Source organism: Vespa velutina, chromosome 17 (assembly GCF_912470025.1).
Source record: "Vespa velutina chromosome 17, iVesVel2.1, whole genome shotgun sequence".
Classification (NCBI taxonomy): Eukaryota; Metazoa; Arthropoda; class Insecta; order Hymenoptera; family Vespidae; genus Vespa; species Vespa velutina.
Window position 1 is genome coordinate 3,504,706 of NC_062204.1, and position 23,655 is coordinate 3,528,360.

At 31.5% G+C, this 23,655-nt stretch overlaps 2 protein-coding genes across 11 annotated transcripts in view; one reads left to right on the forward strand and one right to left on the reverse strand.

The window, feature by feature from the left end:
- Window positions 1-23,655, forward strand: part of LOC124955107 (Down syndrome cell adhesion molecule-like protein Dscam2) — a 201,574-nt gene that overhangs the window by 4,496 nt on the left and 173,423 nt on the right. The window lies entirely within an intron of this gene.
- On the reverse strand, window positions 475-7,891 carry LOC124955113 (solute carrier family 41 member 3-like). 3 transcript variants are annotated; one of them, XM_047509040.1, is made up of 10 exons: window positions 7,291-7,885; window positions 6,089-6,160; window positions 5,284-5,403; window positions 3,934-4,218; window positions 2,681-2,994; window positions 2,173-2,527; window positions 1,535-1,829; window positions 1,222-1,427; window positions 984-1,132; window positions 475-808 (listed from the first exon to the last, which is right to left on the reverse strand). In XM_047509040.1, the coding sequence occupies exons 4-10, from the start codon at window positions 4,214-4,216 to the stop codon at window positions 587-589; spliced, it is 1,824 nt and encodes a 607-aa protein (XP_047364996.1). In that variant the 5' UTR covers window positions 4,217-4,218; window positions 5,284-5,403; window positions 6,089-6,160; window positions 7,291-7,885; the 3' UTR covers window positions 475-586. The 3 variants fall into 3 exon arrangements, with proteins under 3 accessions (XP_047364996.1, XP_047364997.1, XP_047364995.1); XM_047509041.1 differs by lacking the exon at window positions 6,089-6,160 and having other exon boundaries at window positions 2,681-2,838; window positions 7,291-7,891; XM_047509039.1 differs by lacking the exon at window positions 6,089-6,160.

Consider the following 23,655-nt stretch of genomic DNA (forward strand, 5'->3'; position numbering starts at 1 on the left):
GTAACGTTTTATATTGCACTCAAAAGATCTCCTACTCGTTTAATTCACTTCTTTTTTCTTTTCTTTCTTTTTTTTTTTTATTCTTTTTATTTTTTTTTTTATCTATCCCACACAATATCACAATGCGGAGAATAGATATTATCATTAATTTCTGAGTAGAGAAAGAGATTAGTATAACCACGAACAAACGAACATGCAATTAGACGTATGTAAGTAATTGTTGATTGTGAGTATTGCAATTGACAGGATTCTAATCAAAAAAAAGAATCTCTATTTATCTATCTATTTAGCTATCTATCTGGCTCTCCTTCTTTGTCAGAAATTTCTATTGATTGTTAAGGATTCAATACCCTATTCAATAGAGTTCAGATCAATGTTCTAATTTTTTCTTTTTTTTTTTTTTTCTTTTTTTTTAAATTGAACATACCGAACTACGTATATTTGAATCGGGCTCTATTAGAATATAATCTATGATTTGTTAGAAGAATCATCTAACTGTCAGTTATTTTTTTTTTCTTTCTTTTTTTTTTTTTCTATCATATACATTATTATCAACATTGAGAATTTCTCAATCAAATGAGAAAATTTATGTTGGAATCGATGTTGAATCATTAACAACATCGAGATCCTCGCAGGAACGATATTCCTGATGGATCGATGTTAAGAACCAGAAGGCTAACGCTAAAAACATTGTTCCCGTTAGATCACCTAATGCCGTTAAATAAGGAATTGCAGAATTGTCTGGATCTATTTTATGCCTCCACATTGCATGAATTATCACGTGTGCTATATAGAGCAATAGCATTACCTAAAAATGATTACAAGTATTATTAATTATCGATCAAGAATCATCAAATTGTATATATATTAATGATATATTGAATTTCTCTAAAGAATTTCGAGATATATGATAAGTATATATGTGTTGGCATGTATAACTGTGTATGTAATATACGTAATTAAAGAGTAAATATAATACTCACTTGTAAAGTAGATACTACGATATAAGAAACAACAAAATAAGCATCCACAGTCGACCTCTGACATTTGATATAATCCGCCGCAAATACGAATACCAATTGACCGCAAATCGCCATTCCAATTAATATCCTCGCAGTTTTGGCATACGGTGCTGTAAATTAACGAATATTTATTATTAGAACTATATACATACAATAAAATATATGTATGTATGTATGTGTATGTATATTTGTTTTATACCTCCTTTGAATAGAGCTGTCCACGGAGCAACCCACATTTTCGCATGTGGAGGTAATATACCCAAAATACTAGTTTGATGTAACATTGTTGAGATTCGAGATGCTTGAACTGACACCAAGTTACCACCAATTCCATTTATAATAGGTTGAAATACTACGAATCCTTTGAATTTGTCAACAACTTCGTTTAGGATCAATCCACCGAGGCTAAAATCATAATTACGTATATTAGGTATAATGTTGTTTGGAATTTTTGGATAGTTAATATTCTTTGGTTTTGATTATAATTAATTAATGATCATTAATACACATACCCACTGATGAACAGTGCAGATAAGACAGGTACCCAACCAGACGTTAAAACGTTTCTCGTGTATTTATTTTTCATAACCACGTAAATCCAAAATGGTAAAAATAAAAGATAACAAATTATGACGACGTAAAGTATCCAAACTTGTTCTTGCAATCTTACGAAAAATGCAGAGGCTATTGCCGATAGGACACTGATCGATACGACATCACCTACCGATGCAGCCAACGGCGTTGCTAGGTTATCGGGATTCATTTTGCATCGATGGGATATCATGATCACGGCTATCATTATAAGATCTGTAAAGTAAATCCTCGTTAGATTTTTATTTGAACATATTTTAAAGATAATTACATTAACTCTTCATAACGTCGCGCAAATATCAAGCTGTATATACATTAATACTTTAATCATGCGAAAAAAGTATATTTTTCATTTTTGCCATAAAATTAATTTTCTATTCTTATCTAATATTACATATGGAAAAGTATACAATTACGGTGTAGTTTCGTATTATATAATGAATTTTTTAAGACGCGAAATATAAATTGATTTATAGATGATTATTGATTCAGCTGACGATCATTAATAATAATCGATGTATTTAAATTCATAGATCGATAAACATAATGTGACGTTTACCTAGAATGAAACAGGAACTGGTTGCCGTGCAAACGCTTGAAGTAGCCAATAATAAAGCATAATTCCATTCGAAGGGTACAATTGCACTCCCTTCGTTTCGATGTACAGTATCCTGTATGGCACCAACAATTATTGCAAATATTGCTACCAAAATGGCTGCTACGATCGCTTGAATTTGTACCAGCGCGATATTACCAATGATCATTTTTATAATTTCACGTAATGTATGCATATTTCCTAAGTTTGCTTGAGTACTCAATCGCGATGCCAAACACATATCGAGATTTCCTTTCAATCCTAACAGAGCAGGCACCAAGATGAGTAATTGGCTGACCGATTTGAATACTGGCCAATGCTGAAACATAAGATTATTTAATTATTATTCTTTTTTTTTTTTTTCGAGATGCGTAATTAGAGTAACGATTGGTTCATTTCTTTTTCATTTTTCTTTCGTTAGTACATTTGTTTTGTAAAAAAAAAAAAAAAAAATAATAATAATAATAATTACCTGAACCATATCGAGAACAAGACCAGCTCCAATAGTTCCGATTCCAGCGATGAAGAAAGGAACAGAAATTTGTAGGGTCGTGTGATACCATTTCTCGGTCCTTAGATGTCTCCCATTTCCATTTCCGGTTGGATCATTCCGATAATCAGGATCGGGGTCTGAATTTGCAACGGAAGAGATGGTCACTATGGAACTTCCACTGGATAACGAACCACTACTAACACCACCACCACCACCACTGCCGCCCCCGCTGCCAAGATTCAGCAATGGCATATCCTTTTTGTTCGTTTGTCCATTAGGAACTTTTAGGCCGGCTATCGAAAAATCGTCAACGTTTTTATTCTCAAATTTCTTCCCTATTAAACGCGATCTAACGATCTGGACCTTCCCCCTTTTTTCTTTTTCTTTTTTCTGTTTTTTTTTTTTTTTTTTTTAATATTTTTCTCTTCCTTCAATATAATTCTCGTGTCAGTTTCATCAAACATTTAAATCCGATTCCAACGTTTTCTACGTTCAAACGTTAATGAAATACTGTTTGATGTACGTAAATGTAGATTTATTTTCGTTTAAAAATAATTAATTTCGTCGTTGCATTTATCGTTTTATTTTATTCTTATTTTTTTCTTTCGTCGTTTTCAATTTCATTAAATACATACGAGATATTCACGTACGCAATGTTAATACTTTTCATTGAGAACGACCGTGACGACGATAATATATCGTTTACGCGTATCTCTATCGGTATTTTTATTTTTTTTATTTTTTTTTCTTATATAACATAAACACATACGTACATATATACAAACATACGTGTATATATATATATATATATATATATCCTCATCAAAGAAACATTATCGTGGTCCACGATGTGATCAACGAAATGATTATTTATTAGCACAAAATTATTTCTTTTCTTTTCTGTTTCTTTTCTTATTCGCAGTATGCTTTTAATCTCGCGTTAATTCGCATAATTGATAACTGCATGCGCGGCGATATCTCTTAGAGCCAATTGATTCACGTTTGGCGGATGTGGATAAGAACGAGAAAAAAAAATAAAAAAAAGAGAAAAACAAAAAAAAGACAAAAAAAAAAAAGACAAAAAGAAAAGAAATACATACGTAGAAGCACGAGATAAAAATATCTCTTGCTCTTATAATGTATACGTTTCCGATGTTTATCAAGAATAGAGGAAAGAAATAAGGTAAAAGGAAAAAAAAAAAAAAGGAAAAGGAATGTAATATTTATCTCACCTGCCACCTTCTTCAATACTACAGGTTCCGCCTTGATACTGTCACCTGTTACATTGAAATTCTTCTTGTCCGATTTGTCGATCTTCTCGAACTCTAAAGCGTAATTGTCATTACCATTATTAGGCGACATATTAACACGTGGAATAACGAAAGCTCTGTCCATAATCCTTTGTCTTATTACTTCGGCACTTCTGCTTTCATTGCAGTTCTCTGAACCGTTCGATTGAATATTCGTCACGTTCAGCAAGGATGGTTCAGTCCCCGAGACCGGCAAAGCGACCATGCCTGTATTTTGATGTGCATATATAAATACACTAATATATATATATATATATATATATGTAATTTTTTTTTTTTAATCAATAATGTCAGTAACGATGCTAGGATCACGCATAAAAAGTTGGACATTTGCGAATGACTTAGTTCGGGACTTAAATCTATAGAATTTCTCTTTCTCGAAAATTTTCCAAGAATTTTATCGACCGAGAGTCATTTTCAAAAACAATGATTTTCCACAATTCACTCCTAATGGAACTTTCCTAGTGTAATTTTTTTTCATACTTTTTCTCTTTTTTTTATTTTTTGAATACTTAACACGAGCCAACTTTACACTTGGACACTTTAAGGAATCCAATAATCATTGAATTATTTAAAAACTTTGAGGCCGAGATCTTCTAACTAAAAATTTGAACTTTCATAAAATGCAAATGTTTTCTTTTACGCTCGATCGTTCTACGGTAGAACGAGTATATTCGATTAGGAAGGTTTCTCTCTGACTAACCATATTTTTAAATTTCGGAGTTTATAGACTATTCTCTGTCAACCATTGTTATCCTGACAAACGTTAGCGTCGCTGTAGTCGTTTTTTATTTCGAGTATCTTGGGATTTCCCTCTATTAAGGATCCTTCTTTAATAATCCTTCCAAAGGCCCGTTAACTATGTCGCTCTTATCTTCGATTTCTCACAATGCCTTCTCTTTATTACACATGCAATTTATTTTTTCTTTTTTCTGATATTATTGAACAATTTTCGAACGCGTAAACGAGCTAATGTTTGTTTAACTTTTAAAATCATTCGGTAAAAAAATTCATGAAAAAAGTTGAAGGCTTTCTTTTCATTCTGAATGTCTACTTGAATATGAAATGGACATGTTCGGACTCTTGGTTAACATCATTAATATCTATTATACTGATTGAAAAGAAATGATTAAATTTTGGACGATTTTTCATTACGTTCAATTTGTCATTTTTTATATATCCTTTTCTATTCTTATATATATATATATATTTTTTTTTCTTTTATATTATTATTATTTTATCTTTCGACGAGAAAAAAAAATTCAAACTCACCGAATTCGGTGCTGACGTACGGTACGACAATTTTTTATTCTAAAGTCGCCGATTCCAGGATCAACCTGAGACAATTTCACGTCAGCTCTGCCCAGTTCCGTCAGCCTTAATCTAGAGTATCTAAACGTGTGACAAAAAATAAAGAACATGTTGCGTTATATCTTAATTAAATCTTGTGAAGATAAAGAAACATAGAAGAGCTCAGTTAGTAACATTCCACGATCGAGAATTTTCTGACCTATTCAATGATTAAATTAAATCCTGTTTACTATATTTTTCTTTATTAAACGTCAATCTGTATAATCGGGACAAAATATAAATGCGTAAAACAATTTTGCATGAAGCTGGTACTTTTCTATATTTCCAGAAAAAAAAAAAAAAAAAAAAAAGAGAGAGAGAGAAGAGGAGAAAAGACTGAAAGACTTTAGAAATCAGATTAGCATGAAAATAAATCATTGTAATATTTTGATCGTATTAAATTCAAATAGATATATTTTAAAAAGGAAAAATGATAGCAACGATCGAATTGCTGATTATCACGTTCCGATTAATTTTTTATTCAAGCGTATTATCGTCGGCATCACCGGCAACGTTAGACGGTAGTCAGCATTATTACTTAAGACGGATATAAAAGTTGAGCTTTGGTAATTGATAACGCTAACGATAAGCACCAGCTTGCTCATTATAATTCATTCTTTTATTTATTTTTTTTTTCTTTTTCCCTTTTTCTTTTCTTTTCTTTTCTTTTTTTTTTCCCCTAATCTACTTCCTCTTCTTATTCTTCTTTTTCTCCTCTTTTCTCCACCTTGATTTCAATGTCGTTGCACTGTCGTCATCGCGATTGCTCCAGTGGTTAAACGTAGACGATCATGAAACTCTGCGAAATATTATACGTACTTTGAATCAGCATATTGTCTAATCGCAACACGAGGAACTAAGATCTCGCGTTACCGTTAATCTCAATGCACGTGGCTTTAACAAGCGGCTGATGCGCCTGCGCACGCGAATCCGCGTAAAAAAAAAAAGAAGAAAAAAAAATTCAAAGCAAAAGAGAAAGAGAGAGAGAGAGAGAGAGAGAGAGGACAAAAAAAATGGATAGAATTATTATACCGCATATCTATATATAGTATATTTCGAAGATCCTTTTCACAATTAAAATTTCGTTACCGTTGTAAGATGATATATATATATAAAAAAAAAAAAAAAAAAAAAAATAATATATCATTCGACCACTGTGTCTTGTCAATGTCAAGTGTTCTTGCAGATAAACGATTCCGATCAGGCATATTAATTCTAAACGATTATTTTTACGTTCAACGTAATTCGATCGAATCTTCAATTATTATCTTTTATTCCGTTGTATTGTTCGATTTTTCGTTCGATCGTTCGAGAAGGAATATTTTTTTACAGATAAAAAAACGAAAAGAATTTGCCTGCCGTTGCCGTTGAGTGTCATGCAAAAAGAAAAAAAAAAAAAAAAAAAAAAAAAAAAAAGAAAAAAAAAAAGAAATAAAAAATAAAAGGAAAAAAAAAAAGAAAACAGAAATAAAAGAAATAGAGAGAACTTTGCGACCAGAGATATTCTTTATCGTAATAGATTTTCTTCGTTATCGAACTTCAACATTCGCAGTTTCGTCGATCAATTGAGGTCTAACGAAATATCATTCGGAATGATTATTTAAGGGGAAACTTCAATAATAAATCAGATATCGATACACCTCGAGAGAGTCACGAAGCTGATAACGATTCCGATATCTATACGGAATTTGTAATGGTCGATCGATAATTCTTCTTAGGATCTTCCCGGCCCCACACATCCCCGTCCACTTCCGTTCTTCGAGTCGTTGGAAAGAACAAGGATTTTTTTCTTTTTATGTAGGATGTTAAAGAAAAAATATACGGGGAAGTATCGCAGTCGAACGGAAGACGCATGATAGATTAAGGAAAGAAGGAAGGAAAAAAGGAAGAAAGAGAAGGAAGGACATTGCCAATTATTATTTTACTTACATAACAATTACATGTCGTTGAATTAGCGCCAGCGTGTCGATCTTTTTCGATGTGACGTCTATCGTGTCTCGTTCACGGTCAACAACGACGGAACGAATGTGCTCGTTAAAATCACCTTTGGATGGATCACGAGATTTCGAATCAACGAATGTTATCTCAATAAAACTTGTCGAAATAATAGATAAATGATATTTAGGAATTATGGTTATTAAATAAATCCACGTATATTCCAGCTTCGTTTATTTTAATGAAGAACTTCGCGATCGATTCTATGTCAAACGTTAAATATATATATGTGTATATACATACATATATATATATATATATATATATATATATATATATATGTATATATTATATGATTGATGCAACCGACGATGTGAACCGTGTGCCACACGCGGTCTTGCTTGACTGATAAACGAACTGTTAAGCTCGGCGGCCGTCGTCGTTGTCGTCGTCGTCGTCGTCGTCGTCGTTGTCGTTCGTCTACGCGACGCACGCGGGATCAGACAAACGTCTTTCGTTTCTCTTCGGAGGAAAACACGTGTGCTATCTTGACCGATTTGCCGATTGATGCCGGTTGTCTTTGATTGTGTTTCATGCTTTGATGTTGCTGATGGTGGTGGTGGTGGTGGTGGTAGTGGTAGTTGGTAGTGGTGGTACTGCTGGTACCGCTGGTGGTAGCAATGCTTATTGTTATTGCTACTTGTGTATATTGTCAATGTTTTGCATTTTCCTTGATGACAATCTTCAATGATAACATATAAGAATACAAATAATAGATCGATTTATTTATTACTCTTTATCTATATAAACTTTGTTAACGTGTTTCTATCGCAGTTAAGAATTTATTTGGAATGAAATTATTCCACTCCTCCCTTCCTTTCACAATTCCCATACATCTCTTCGCAATCGTAGCCATTGTCATCGTCATTCTTTAAAATTCCCTTCTTCACTTCTCCACCGTTTACGATCTCCTCATCCCCCACCATATCCTATTCTCATCTACTTCACTTCTATATCTTCTATAGCCAACATCACGCTCTCTTCTCATACCGATTGACCCATATATAACTATTTCGCGTTCCGGGTTAAACGATTTACTCTACACGCTCTTCTTTCTTTTATTTATTTCTTTTTCTCTTCCTCCTCTTATCCCCCCTTTCATAATTCTCGCTTCAACTTCCTATTACTACTTGATGGAATCTATTGTACGTCAAGAGGAATACGATACACGACAACGTGTGACCTTTTTAATTCATACCCTTTGACGATTTATAAACGATGTTATTTCTTTGACTATTCAATGATACGATACGATACGATACGTTACGATACGATACGTGTTCTCCCGCGAAAAGTATTTATTTTTTAAAGTATATTTTTGCCTTTGGAGAACGTTTTTTCTTTTTCTTTTTTTTTTTTTTTTTTTTTTTTTTTTTTTTTTTTTTCCACGGCTGCTTCATCGTCGCCGTCATATCATCGTACCTAATGAACAAATAATATAATTCGTAGAAAAGTATCTTTTCCCGCTCTAGGATATCTAACCGTAGAATAAATTTCTAGCTCCTATTAACTTGTGTTTAAGTTTTACTTACATCTTATCGGATTTTCTTCGAGAACTTTAATACCCATGAAAAAGGGAGGGGATTAGAGAAAGCGAGAGAATAGATTTAAAATCTCGAAACTTCAAACGCATTAGCTTGTTTGTCACAAGTCTACGTATTTTCTTATAAATTTTATCTCTGATGATATATTATTTCATCGTGTGAGCTTTCAAAATTTGTTGAGAGGGATTGATGGGAAATTTGAAATTATAATGAAGACATGTCGCGCGTACACTTGGTAAAATAGGAGAAAAAAAAAAACAAAACAAAACAAAAAAAAAAAGAGGAAGAAGAAATGAAAAGAAAAAAAAAAAAAGAGAAATGTGAAATAAGTCTTATCATTTTATTTATCGAGTCAAATAAGTATACGGATAAGTTCTTATTGTATTGTACTGAGTCATTTGAATTTATCGTTGCCATGCAAATCGCATAAAAATTTACTTGCTTGTTCATGGCTCAATCGTGATTTACCAGTCCCAGACAAAGAGTTTTTTCAATTTTTTTTTCTTTTTTTTTTTTCTTTAACACATATGAACAAATCAGTATAGATACGAAGTTTGTAAATAGTTGAAAAAATTAATGAAATAACAAGTAGTAAAAAAAGTTAGTTGGAAAGTACTTTTGTACTTAATGATAGGTTAAATATTATCTGTTACCGTTAATTATTTTTTCTTCTTCTTTTTTTTTTTTTTTTTTTTTTTTTTTTTTTTTTTGTTTAGAAACGATTAGGGTCTTAAGTCATTAAAAAAAAAAAAAAAAAAAGGAGAAAAAAATACGTCTTGATGATAGAATATAATTGAAGAAGCTCTTTTTTCATAAATATTCATGCCAAATAATTACTTACCAATATGTAAATTTTACCTGGACGAAGTAAAATGTCTGTAAAATTGCATGAAAATTTGTCTTTTATGACGTTCACTCTGACGCAATTTTGATAAATACTTATCGAACAGTTAAGTGAAAGGAAAAAAAAAAATTATAAAAAGAAAATTTATTACACCATAACATAAACATATCCAAAAGCAGCCTTGAATTTCTTCTAATTTCTTTCAAATGAAATATAACTTGTTCGAGAGCGTAATTAAAGACAACACGAAACGAAACGAAATGGAAAAGAAATAAGAAATATATTGTAAAAATTTATAAAACATTCGATAACACCTAGTCGCATTATTTTTACAAGTAATCGTATTCGCTCTGTGTCATAGAAATATACGTCTTCTTTTTCTTTTTTCTTTCTTTCTTTTTTTCTTCCTCTTTTTTCTTTTTTTAGAACAAGGAAAAACTATACACGGATACGATCGATCATTATGCTCGAGTTGTTGGGAAAGAAATAAATAGAAAAAGAAAAAGAAAAAAAAAAAGAAAAGAAAAGAAAAGAAGGATAAAGATAATTTTGGAGTGTGCATACTCGTCGATAATCTATGGAATTTGTCGAATGTGTAATAAGTAGAGTTAACGAAGGAAAGGAAGAAGGAAGTAAAGGTGAAAAAATACAGAATAAAAAATGTACCAAAAATTAAAGAAAAAAAAAAAAAGAAGGTACAAAGATAGAAAGAAAGAACAGGAAGATAAATCGACGACATTGAAATCCGCGGTCGAATAGTAATAAATATTATATATATATATATATATATATATATATATATATATATATATATATATATATCTATGTATTTTACTAACATAAGTTTAGAAAACGTGCCTCTAATACTTACCTATATATGTATGTATATACATAAGTATCTACTTGAGGAGTTTTCTTATCGTTACATAAATATATATCTTTTATACCTCGTACTCGTTACCACAAGATCGTCGTCATACGATTCAATTAGACAACACGATTGGCATTCTATACGTGTGTGTATCCGAAAGAACGTTGGGATTTACACGTCTATCGTGACGTAAACGTCGTCAATGAAGAAAGATAAGGAAATCTCGATTAAAGGCATTTATACATTGATTTCACGTGCATTCCAAATGATATTCCTAAGATAATCCGATCATTTTACGGATCTTTTATTTCTCTCTTTTTCTGTTACTTATTTTCTTTTTTCTTTCCTTTTTTGTTTTCTTTTTTGCTCGTTTAAGATTTTCCCTTCTTTCTTTTTTTTTTTTTTTTTTTTTTTTTTTTTTGTTTTGTTTTGTTTTTATATACCTAGCTATATAGAGTAAGAAAGAATATTATATTTAACGCAGCCAAAATCGCTTATATCTTCGTGTCACGATTTTTTTTTATGTATTAGCAATGAAGCCCAAATAAATAGACTGACTGACAGGGAGAGAGACAGAGAGAGAGAGAGAGAGAGAGAGAGAGAGAGAGAGAGAGAGAGAGAGAGAGAGAGAGAGAGAGAGAGAGAAATGCCTTTTAATTGTTTATTTTCACAAGGAATCTCTTTAAAAAAGCAACGAGATAAGTAACACTAATTGCTTTTCTCACGAAACTTCGTAATAAACACTTTTAATCTGAGGTATTTTACAGAATCGTAAGCAAGTCGATTATCACTGATAAGAGAGAATTTGTCATCTTTCTCTCTCTCTCTCTCTCTCTCTCTCTCTCTTTCTCTGAAAAACGTTTACCATTCTTGACGATAACGGCTACGCAATTATGTTGCTTCTAAAGTTTTATGGATCCTTTTACAATTTATTACTTTATTTTCATGAAATATATATTATTACTTTATTTCCATTGAAATCGTATTTATGAAGTCTGTCTAAAGTCAAATTTATCTTCGATTTATATATATATATATATAATTATTTATTTGACCTTTTAATAAATTAAAATGTTCTTCAATATTGAATATCTACTTTAATTAATCACTTATTAGTATCGAAGCTAATCTGTCCCTCATGAAATTATTAAATTCTGATCGATACATTTTTCAATTTAATCTCATTTAATTAATCGATTCTTCGAGAGATCGCAAGTACTTTCGAATATCAATACAATTAAAAAAAAAAAAAAAAAAAAAAAAAAAAAAAAAAAGAAGAAAAAAAAAAGAAAAATAATGAAAAAGAAAAAAGAGGAAAAAAAATACGAAAGAAAAAGAAAAAAAAGTTAGATCGAATATCCGATAATGTAATGTAATATTTTTCAGTAATAATCATGGGTACTTACCTGTATCTATAGATATTTTTTAAATGTATGTATGTACGTATATTAAATTGGCGTGATTCTCGATGTTGACGTTGTTGTTTTAATTGCAACATCGGGGAAAAATATTATACGGATACATGGCCAGGAAAAATATGTATTGTCGATTGTTCTGAGTATCGGATTTTCTTCCTTGTTAAATAGATGACGAATCAAGAGAATCGTTTCTCTTGGTATAATGAAAAAGTGTTATAGCTCGTAAAGATTCGTTCGAGAATTATGTTATTTCATAAATCATTATTCATAAACTTGATGGATTTCTAATTTTTACGATGGAGAATATCCTGTTAATTAATTTTTTTTTTATTATTACTATTACTATTACTATTACTATTACTATTACTATTACTATTACTATTACTATTATTATTATTATTTTTCTTTTGCTTGTAATCCATCCTATTATGTCTTTAAATTTGAACGAATTAACATTTTCTTTTTTTTTTTTTTTTCCTTTTTTGCAATTACCATTAGCGCTTCATTAAAAATTGTTTTCTTTTTTTCTTTCCTTCTTTTTCTTTTTTCTTTTTTCTTTTTATGTTTACATAATCCCCTCTCTCAAAAAATTTATTCTCCTATGCAAGAAGTTTTCTACATATCGATAAGTTAAATCGATTAGTTAAATCGTCGTTAAGTAGTGAAGATAATAATAGTAATAATAATGATAATAATCATCACTTACGATAGTAATAACGATGAGGACGACGACGACGATGACGATGGCGATGGCGATGGCGATGGCGATGGCGATGGCTATGGCGATAATTGTAATAACGAAAAATGGGGATCAAGGTAATTAATAATAAAGAAGAAAAAAAATCAAGGACAACGATTTAATGGTTATTAAATTGTATTTCTTTTATTTATTTTTTTTTCCTTTTTTTTTTTTTTTTTTTTTTTTTTTTTTTTTTTTTTGGACGAGTCCAACTATCCTTGGCTAACAAATAATATTTACGAACAATCAATCTCTATGCACTTACAATGTAATTTTGATTTTGAATATTTTGATTTTCGACTCTTTTCTCTCCTCCTCTTCCTCCTCTTCTTTCTCCTCCTCCTCCTCCTCCTCCTCCTCCTCCTCCTTTTTCTCATTCTCTTTATTCTCCTCCACCTCCTCTTCTTTTTTCTTTTTCTTTTTCTCTCTCTTCTTATTTTTATCTTTTGTACCCTCGATCGCATTTATCAAAACAATGCTTTGCCCAGCGGAATAAAAAATGTATGATTAATATGCGAAGATGACAATAATAGTAGTGTGTGATTGAAAATTATTATCGTGTTCGAGTTAATTAATTAATACAATAGCATCGTTTCGATCGCAATATTTAAATGATATCGAGTTATTAGGATTTTCACAAAAAATATTTCTTATAGTACGAAGATAAAAATATGTATGTTTTGACACCAAAGTATTACGGTTATTCGTTTGACATCCTTTGTTGACAGAGGCGACACGGATTTGTGCAAAAGAAAAAAAAAAAAAAAAAAAGAAAAGAAGAAAAAAAAGAAAGAGAAAGAAAGAAGGAAAAAGAAAACAAACTTAATTTATTTATCTCTCTTGTGCGATTAACATCTTAATTTCTAGATGTATCTATGTAATTCGATATTCCTATAATTTAAAAAACGCCGTGCGATCATCGCTTTTATCTATTTCCTGTTTCCTTTCTTTTTTCTTTTTTTTCTTTTCTTTTTTTTTTTTTTTTTTTTTTTTTTTTTTTTCTTTTTTTTTCTCTCTCTTTTTTTACACAAATCAGCAAAAGAGGATGCACAAAACGCGTCCGTAATTTCTTGTACTATATACGTCGATCGTACACACGCAATATCAATCTTAGGTTTTATATATATATATCTCACAGATATAGATTAATAATAATAATAATAATAATAATAATAATAATAATAATAATAATAAAGTAAATAAATAAATAAATAAATAATAATTCGTAATATATCGGATAAATCTTATTAAATTTCTCGTATAAATATGTTGCATTTTATAATCTTTAATGTTTTCCAAAAACTTAAACGCTATATGTATATACCATACGATAAAATATTATAATAATTTCTATATTCGCATCTCGTAGATGTAATGGTTCTTATATGTATATATATATATATATATATTTATAAGAACTATATGTATGTGTGTATGTATGTGTTGTGTGTCTGTGTGTATATTTAGAGTTCAGAAAGCATTACATTAGGAACATTCTGTTTACCGCGTGCTAATATTTTTTAATAACTATCATTATCCTTAATATTAATTAATTCAGTTTTAATATTACAAATTTTATCGATATTAGGTTTCTGGCAGAATGCTTTTGTTCTTTTCTCTTCTCTCCTTTCTTTTTTTTTTTTTTACTTTCTTTCTCTTTTTCTTCTTTTTTTTCTTTTTTTTTTTTTTTCTTTTCCTTTTTCTTTTTTCTTTCGAGGACCTATTCGATGTGTCAAAAATAATTTCCATGCCTATTACTTTGTTCTCACGGTTTCTTGTCAATAAAAAATTATGTTATTTCATCGCGCTAATATAATTTTTCATATGTATTTTATGTGTGATCATGAGAAAAAAATTCACGATTAGATTTTCTACTGCGATGGTCGAGTTCTTATTTATTTTTTTTTTTTTTTTTTTTTTTTTTTTTTTTTTTCTTCTTTTTCTTTATCATTTGTTATCTTTTATATACAATATCTTGTATGTACTTTACATAAATAAATAAATATATATATATATATATATATATGTATGTATGTGTATGTGTATATATATATATATATAGTATGTATATGCATTCATGTATATATATATGTATATATTATACATATATATATATATATATATATATATATATATATATATATGTATGTATATATATATGTATAATAATATTGTAATTGGTAATTCGTTATCGACATAATGACTGTCAATTGTACTTCTCGTTTAGCAGATACGTTTAAATTATTTTATTTTTCATTATCAACTAGGAAAGAAGTACCTACAGGACCCTGAATTTTAGTACTTATCGATCGTAGTTTTCTTTCTCTCTCTCTCTCTCTTCCTCTTTCTCTCTCTCTATCTATCTACCTATCTATCTATCTATCTATCTATCTATCTATCTATCTCTTTTTTCTTTTCCTTCTCTATCTTTATAAATACTTATATCTCGTTGGCTATTTATTTATTTATTTATTTTCTCCTTATCGTAATCTTCCTTTAAAAACTAATTTTGATTTTTTTCTCAATATAGTGCATATCTATATAAGTATATATATATACACATATACGTCACATGTTTTACGTATTTCCTTAGAAATATTTTATTTCATTAATGTCTAAAATATCGAACGCATTTCTACGTTCATGCATTGTTGATTTACGTACACACATATGCTTATGGAATATACAGATGTCTATATATATATATATATATATATATATATATATATATATATATTTTGTTTATATACGTGTACAAGTTAAATGCGATATACACTTGGTCCAGTTCATTTTAGAGGAATTTTTCTCTCTCTCTCTCTCTCTCTCTCTCTCTTTATTCTTTTTTTTTTTTTTTTTTATTAATTAGATATATATTCCTCCTGATATCAAAGAAGATCGGTAAAGCTTCAACTAAGGAACTCTAGCGTTTATTAATTAATAGGAACTTAATAAAATCGCTATGCGACATCGTTGTTTGTGCGTATCAATGATTTTCGAAAATAGCATCGATTTTTACAGTTTTCTCATATATGTATATATATATATATATTTATTTTTTTTTTTCTTTCTTTCTTTCTACATATATGTGTGTGTATGTGTGTGTATGTGTTCTCACGTATTATATTTCTTTTGAAATTATATTAATATCGGTTCGACCAGATAAAAAATTGAATTTATTTGTTACGCATATGCTATTTTTCCTTTTTCCTGTATCGCACGACGGGCTAGTTCGCATAACAATTATTTTAGCTAGTCGGTTGTTATTGTCATATGCTATTTTACGTATACATACATATACGTATATAATATAATAGTTAAGTATATAACGTAGATTGTGAAATTACGTAAGCGTGTTACACATTACAAAAAAAAAAAGAAGAAAAAAAAAAAAGAAAAGAAAAAAAATTATCAAGGTTACATAATTTTTATGTAATTGCATGTGCGTACGTTCATTATATGTGTTGAATATTTCGTTTAAAATGTAGATAGAAAATAAAACCCACGTAAAAGAATCATTATCGTTTATAATACCGAAAGGCATACTTTATCTCGCAACTTTAATTATTATTGTTCCGGTAATTATACTTTTTTGTCTCTTTCGCTTTGTTTCGTTCGTTTTTTTTTTCTCTCTCTTTCTTTTTCTTCCTTTCTTTCTTCCTTCTTCTTAATAATATGATACTTGGACAAAGCAAAATTGTCAGAATTATTATCGTGACGTGTTTCATATTTAGCGATTTGAAATTTATTTCCAAGATTTAATAGGATTCTCCGTCTGTATTTTTTTCTTCTTTCTTTCTTTTTTTATTCTTTTTTTTTTCTTTTTTGTTTAAGTATTTTTCTTCTCTAAACAATTAAAATACATAATTCATTTCTTTATTTCTTTTTCTTTTTCTCCTTTTTTTTTTTTTAATATTTTCTTTTTCGATAAAGACATCACAGCGATATATATATATATATATATATATATATATATATATATGTATATGTAAAATAAGAAAAAAAGATAAAATAATTCATTCATATTAATTCCGCAACCGTATGCATATATATTCAAGATTTAATTAACATCCGGAGAATTTTGTTACGTGATATATAAAGAAAGATCATTTTTTATTACCATGTTTCCCGAAAGAATTCGCCTTGGATAGGGAACAAAGAGCCGCGAAAAAGAGCGACAAGGATAAATAACGTTGTAAATACACGGAGCGTGTTACGTCTCTTTGGTTGTTAGCGAATACACCACGAAAAAGACAAAAGCTAGGAAAGAAAGGAAAAGAAAAGAAGAAAAAGAACAAGAAAAAAAAAGAAAAACAGAAAAAGAAACAAAACAAAAAGGAAAAAAAAAACAAGAGAAAGGGGTGGAAGTGTTGTGGAAGTGTAAGAAAGAAAGGAAGCAAAAGGGGTGTTCGAGTAATCCGTTGGTCCTTCTTCGTGATCCGGCTTAACAATGGCAATGGTAATTCCGTGCGTTTTTTCTCAGTTCAACCCTAATTTCATGATTTGAACGTTGTCGTTTTACAAACTCTTTTTCTCTCTCTCTCTCTCTCTCTCTTTCTTTGCTTGTCAACAATATATCCAGCTCGGACGATCGACAACACGCGTTTCTTTCTCTCTCTCTCTTTCTCTCTGTGTATGTGTGTCTCCGTCTCCCATCTGTCGTCTCGTGTCCGAGGGGTTGCTTAGGTGGCAAGGTGAACGTAAAGGAAGGTAGGGAGGGAGGGAAAGTTGTCGCACAATATAACGGAACTATGGCACTAAGCTTTTCTGTGTTCGATGGGATGCATTTCGAAAGGGGGGAGAAAATCTCGCTGAAATCTTATAAAAGATTTCCAAAATATTGTGTAAATCGACGTGTAACATGTACGTTCGTTCGTTCGTTCGTTCGTTCGTTCGTTTCGTACGTACGTACGGGACGAGGATACGGCTCGGATCGATGGGGTGAGACACCCGGCTGATGAAAAGTTTTTGGGGTGAAATTCGTCGAAATTGTACATACGTACGAAATACGTCGCCGGCTGTTAAATTCTTTTCCCTGCGATAGAGAAAGCGCGGAATTCACGCGTGCTAAAATAAATAAAGGGTTGTTCCGCCTTTTATTATATGCGATCCTCTTTCTTCTTTTCTTTTTTTTTTTTTTTTTTTTTTTTCAAAGGAACGACGAAATTCGGAAAAACGACGTTTTTCTCTTTTTTTCTCCTTTTCTTTTTTTCTTTTTTTTTTTTTTTTTTTAGGGTATAGGGATGTAAGTTGCGTAAACGCGCGTTTCACCCTTTTCTACTCTTCATCCCTTTTCTGTTTTTTTTTATCCTCTCTCTCTCTCTCTCTCTTTCACATACTTTCCAGAATCGTGGATTTTTCACCCCGTTCGTTCGACTGTAAAAATTCATGTTCTCTTTTTGACCTTGAAAAGGTTTCCCCCTTTCCCATATACGTTTTCAGCTCGTTCCTTTCACTTTCGGAATCAGAAAAACGGCGTCCTCTCTTTTTCTTTTTTTTTCTTTTTTTCTTCCTTTTTTCTTTCTTCCTTTTTGATTGCCAGTCTCGCGTGTTCGATGATCGTTATATATAGATCGAACTGTCGATCGATCCGATCCTATTTCTCCTTTCATCGACGCATCGATCAACGCGTTTTACATTTAAATTAAAAGTTGATAGATGCACGTGTTTGATAACGTACGTACATACGTAAGCTTACTCTGAAATCGATCGAACGACATTGAATTTATACGATGCCTATATAGTTATATAACTCATTATTATCGGAATGATCGGCAACGTCTCGATGACTGTCGTAACCAAGATCAATAACGTTCGAACTGTTAAAGGAACTTTACTCGAAGTTCTCATTGGCAGGTACAGAAGAAAACGACGAAGTCTACATCGATTATTCTATCATTCTGATAATTTCTCCTCTCTCTCTCTCTCTCTTTCTCTCTCTCTCTCTCTCTCTCCCTCTCTCCCTCCCTCTCTCTCTCCCCCTATCTATCTATCTACCTCTTTCTCTCTCTTTTTTATTTTTCGATTTAGACGCACGTTCTCGCCTTTCTTCGTTCGAGTGGCGGAACTATCGAAGTTATTACGCCAGCCCGATGAAATTTCCAAGTTCTCCCGAGACGATGAAGTGGATGGAGAGGGTAGAGTCCAAGGGAAGTTGGACGGGAACTACGGGGAACGGGGTGGGTAGGAAAGAAAAGCGAAGAAAAAGAAAACGAGGCTGGCGAGTTAGAGTGAGTGAGAAAGCGAATGAAAGAGAAAGAGAGAGAGAGGCTTTGATAATTGCAATCCACTTTCTCGTGAGGGGTTGGGTGGGTATAAGCAGTCCCGTGGTTGTGGGGTGGTTGATGAGTAGGGGAAACAGGGTGGACCGGGAAAAAGGGGAGGGGTGGCCCCTTCGGTTCGATACCTTTCTTAAATTTACCACGAACTTCTCCGTACTCGAACCTCCGTCAGGCTTTCTAAATAAATGACGAGGAAACAAGAGTATATTGCTCGCGATTATGCCGAAATTGAGAAAGAAAGAGAGAGAGAGAGAGAGAGAGAGAGAGAGAGAGAGAGAAGGATCGAAAGAGAGAAGTTAAAGGTTCGGAAAAATGAGAAAAAATTTACGAGATTTTTTCTTCTCTCTTCTTTTTTTTTTCTATAACATCGTATATAAGTAGTACTTTTAATAATATTTAAAAATAATATATATATATATATATAAAATATCTCTCTCTCTCTCTCTCTCTCTCTCTCTCTTTCTCTCTTTATCTCTATCTTCTTTTCTTTCCATCTTTCTATTAAGATATACTTTTCGTACGTATTAATTTCACAATTAAGAAAGAAACGCCGAAGATTATCATTACTTATCACGCGCGTACGTAGACGTTGAAGTTTCATCCACAGGAATAGAGGAGTGAAGAAGAAAAGAGATAAGGAGAGAAAAGGAGGAGGGAGATTTTCGTAGGGATGATTTTCCGGGCGAATATCTCTCTTCGATAGAATCCTTAATGAAAAATTGCTGGTCTTTTGTCCATCGTCGAAATCCGTCTTTCGTTTCTTCTTTCTCCTCTCTCTCTCTCTCTCTCCCTACCTCTTTCTCTCTCCCCCGTTTGCTACCACCATACAATCGCCACCTCCCTATCACCCTCCTTCCCTCCCGTCTCGTGTACACCAAAACTCCTCTCCTCCAACAACTCGCTAATACACGTCTCCCCCGTTTTTCGGAGCTCTCTCTCTCTCTCTCTCTCTCTCACTCTTCCTTTCTCTTTCTCTTTCTCTCTTAGAAACCGCAAGATATTATTGATTTTTATACATATCCTCTCGAGGTGTACACTCGTTGGTGTGGGTGGTGGACGTTCGGTTCAGTTTTTCGTAGTGTGTTTCGCGTCTATCCGTGTGTTTGCGTATCAGAGTAGAAGGGAGCAAGCGGGGGAGGGGGGGGGTGGAGGGAGGTGGGTTGATGGGGAGAGCAGGAGGAGGAGGTGGAGGAGGAGGATGAGGGGGAGGAAGGGGGCCTAGCTGTGTCATTTACTCATTGGTCGTTGGTTCGAGAAGGACGTGGAATCGTCGTTGCCTTCCGCCTTCCCTTTTCAAACCGACGACCCCGACTCTACTCTTCGGCCATCAAGCAAAAGGAAAACTTCGATATAGCGCAAGCGCTAACACTGCTTCTTCGAATACGCCTCCTATTTCTCTCTCACTCTCTCTTTCTCTCTCTCTCTCTCTCTCTCTCTCCTCTCACACACTTTCGTTCTTTCTTTCTATCTATCTATCTATCTATCTATCTATCTCTTTCTCTTTCTCTTTCATTTCTCTTTGTCTCACTCTCTTCCTCAAAATTCTTCCAAGCCTCCTCATCTTTTCTCTCTTTCTTTTCTTCTTTTTATCTCGCGACCCAAGATTTTCCCTTCTTTTTTTCTGTCTCTCTCTCTCTCTCTCTCTCTCTCTCTCTCCCCCTCTTTCCTCAAAGAAAAACTTCCTTCATTCTTCCCCATTTCTTCAATATTTCTTTTCTTTTCTTTTCTTTTCTTTTTTTCTCTCTTTTTTTCTTCTCCTCTCCTTTTTTTTTCTTTTTTTCTTTTTATTCGGACAGATAAATTAAGAATTTTATTTTCGATTAACCATTCGGCTAACCCTCCGTCGCTCAAGACGGATTCTTTTCTTTCTTGTTGCGGATTTTTTTTCCTTTTCTTTATTTTCTTTTTTTTTTTTTCTCTTTTTTATTGTTATCTTCTTCTTTTTTCTTTTTTTTTTTTTTTTACTTTTCTGCTTTGTTGCTGTTTCGATTAAATCAACTTTAATATAACTCCGTCGAGAAGCAGTTGATCGTTAACTATCCCATAACTTCCTAATGCTGTTTCTTTAGATTAAATACACGTCGATAAGAGGTGGGATTAGATGGGAGAATAGTAGTGATGGTGATAGCGGTGTGAACCCTTTGAATGAGGATAGAATTTGCATGGTAATACACAAAAGGGATCGTGGATCCGAAGGTAGCATAAGTTGAAACCCGATTATAGAGTGCCCGTGTTATACATAGTTACGTATATAATACCTATATACTATACACGGGAAATTTCAATTAACGCGTGTCGGAAGTACCGTTCGCAATTAATACAATACAATGCAATGCAATGCAATGCAATGCAATGCAATGCAATGCAGTGCAATGCAATGTAATATAATGCTGTGCTGTGCAGTACAGTGCAGTGCAGTGCAGTGCAACGCATTGCAATGCATTGCAATGCAATACAATATTGTTCTAGAGAAGGAAGTGTTTCGTGTTGACGTGATACGTAAAAAAAGTACGTATGGTCATTAAGCATTATTACATTCGATTTTATATCGTCATTGATGAAATAAACGTACATGCTTGTGTAACAGGTGAAAGACTATTTGTTAAGAGGATATGGTATCTCGTTTCTATTACGAATCTCATTTGTCAGGTTTACAACTTTTCAACTCCTCGACCCTATTTGACAAAGAAGTAACCCTGCGAACGACACCCCTTTTTAAAAAGTGAAATCGATCGTTTAGAAAACCGAGAGCCATGTACATACATACGTACATATATATATATATATATATACGTACGACTATGCACGAAACTAATTCAAACGTGTAACGTGATATATTTTGAATAAACTTTAGGTGACATACACATTCGGAAAAGGTAATGTTTGATTGGTGAATACATCGAATGTAAACGTGTATTAATATAAAATAAATAATATTAATTAGAAAGTAAAAAACCAGGAGGGAAACTTTGGGAGGAAGGGTTTGGAGTAAAATGAAAAGAAAATAAAAAACAAAAGGTGTAAAATTGAATTACGATAGAAATAAATTTTTATTTTCGATATTATCGTCCTCACACAAATCGTTCCGTGCATATAAATAAATAATAGTGATAATTAAGGTAGGAAGACGAACGAAAGAGTTAAATATGTACAAGAGAAAAATGAAAAAGAAATAAATAAATAAATAAGTAAATAAAGTAAGAAAAATAATAAACGTAAACAAATTGAGGGAAATATGTGATCCTTATAAAATATATCTTTTACAAACGAAAATATAATTTATATAATTTAAAGAGCGTTTAAAAATAATATTTGCGAATAAATATTGATAACGATAAGTGCAAAAAATTAGACGGTGTCGTTGGACTAGATCAGGCAATAGGAATCTTAAATCGTCTCTCCAAAATGACTAGATGTGCTAATCGAATTTTCTCCTAATCTCGCAAAATACTTAATCGGTTTTTCTTTTCTTTTCTTTTTTTTTTTTTTTACACTACATTAATATTAATAGTAATATTAGTAATAATAATAATAATAATAATAATAATAATAATAATAATAATAATAATAATAATATAATACAGATCGTATATATTGTATATTACCATTTTTTTTTCGCACATTTATCCCTTACAAAATAAACTTAGAGAACTAAGATTTTTTATAGTAGGTGTGTATATATGTATATATATATATACGTACACATGTTGTTTTTACACAAGTGCACGTGCATATACAAGTATACTATTTATCTACATACATATATATATATATGTATATGTATATTTATATATGTGTATATGTATATATATATATATATGTATATATAAGATTCATGATCTTATAATATACTGTTTTTTTTTTTTTTTTTTTTTCAATTTAAATTACGGATAAAATTTGATTCTGCGCTCAATTATGTTAGTGAAGGCAATGCTGAGAATATCGGGTATAATAATGTATTTGGATTTTCCGTCGAGTCGTCGTGATTTTTCTCGTATGCGTCATATCGACGATTTTGACGTCTATCGATGACGTATACGTCCGTAATAAGAAATTGAATGAAATAGTCGATATTTTGTCAGAAAAGTTGCATAAAAGATTTTTATATAGAAATGAAAATGGAGATAGAAATAAAAATAGAAATATCTGATAATAAATTGTTCAAAATAATTGAAGAAATTAATCGTTTAAATTATCTGACGACTGTTAATGAATATTTTTCTTGTCCTTCTTTCTTTTCTCAGAAATCTTTTGTTTGCCACGATGCAAAAAAATATCTATCTTATCAATATAGTATATTGAAATCCAATGATGATAAATTATATCAATTTAGATTATACGTAATGAAAGTGGACATTTAAAGAAATTTAAAACACGAAACGAACGTAAAAAGAAATAAAAAAAGAAAAAAAAAAGAAATAATTTATCGATCGAAGAATCGACGATGCGCATAGGAGATGAGCACGACGAGCTTGGGAAGTGCCACCCGATTTATAATAATAAAATGTCGAGCGTGAGTCGTTGGTGCAATTAAAAGATACGACGACCCTCGCCGACTTTTTCTCTCTTTCTTTCTCTCTCTCTCTCTCTCTCTCTCTCTCTCTC

What these genes read in the sequence shown, in the direction of transcription:
- LOC124955113 (XM_047509039.1), bottom strand. Translation starts at nt 4,216, where the DNA reads ATGGTCGCTTTGCCGGTCTCGGGGACTGAACCATCCTTGCTGAACGTG. An exon ending in AGTATTGAAGAAGGTGGCAG is followed by an intron (nt 2,995 to 3,933) that starts GTGAGATAAATA and finishes ATTTTTCGATAG; the next exon opens with CCGGCCTAAAAGTTCCTAAT. An exon ending in GACAGCTCTATTCAAAGGAG is followed by an intron (nt 1,133 to 1,221) that starts GTATAAAACAAA and finishes GTTAATTTACAG; the next exon opens with CACCGTATGCCAAAACTGCG.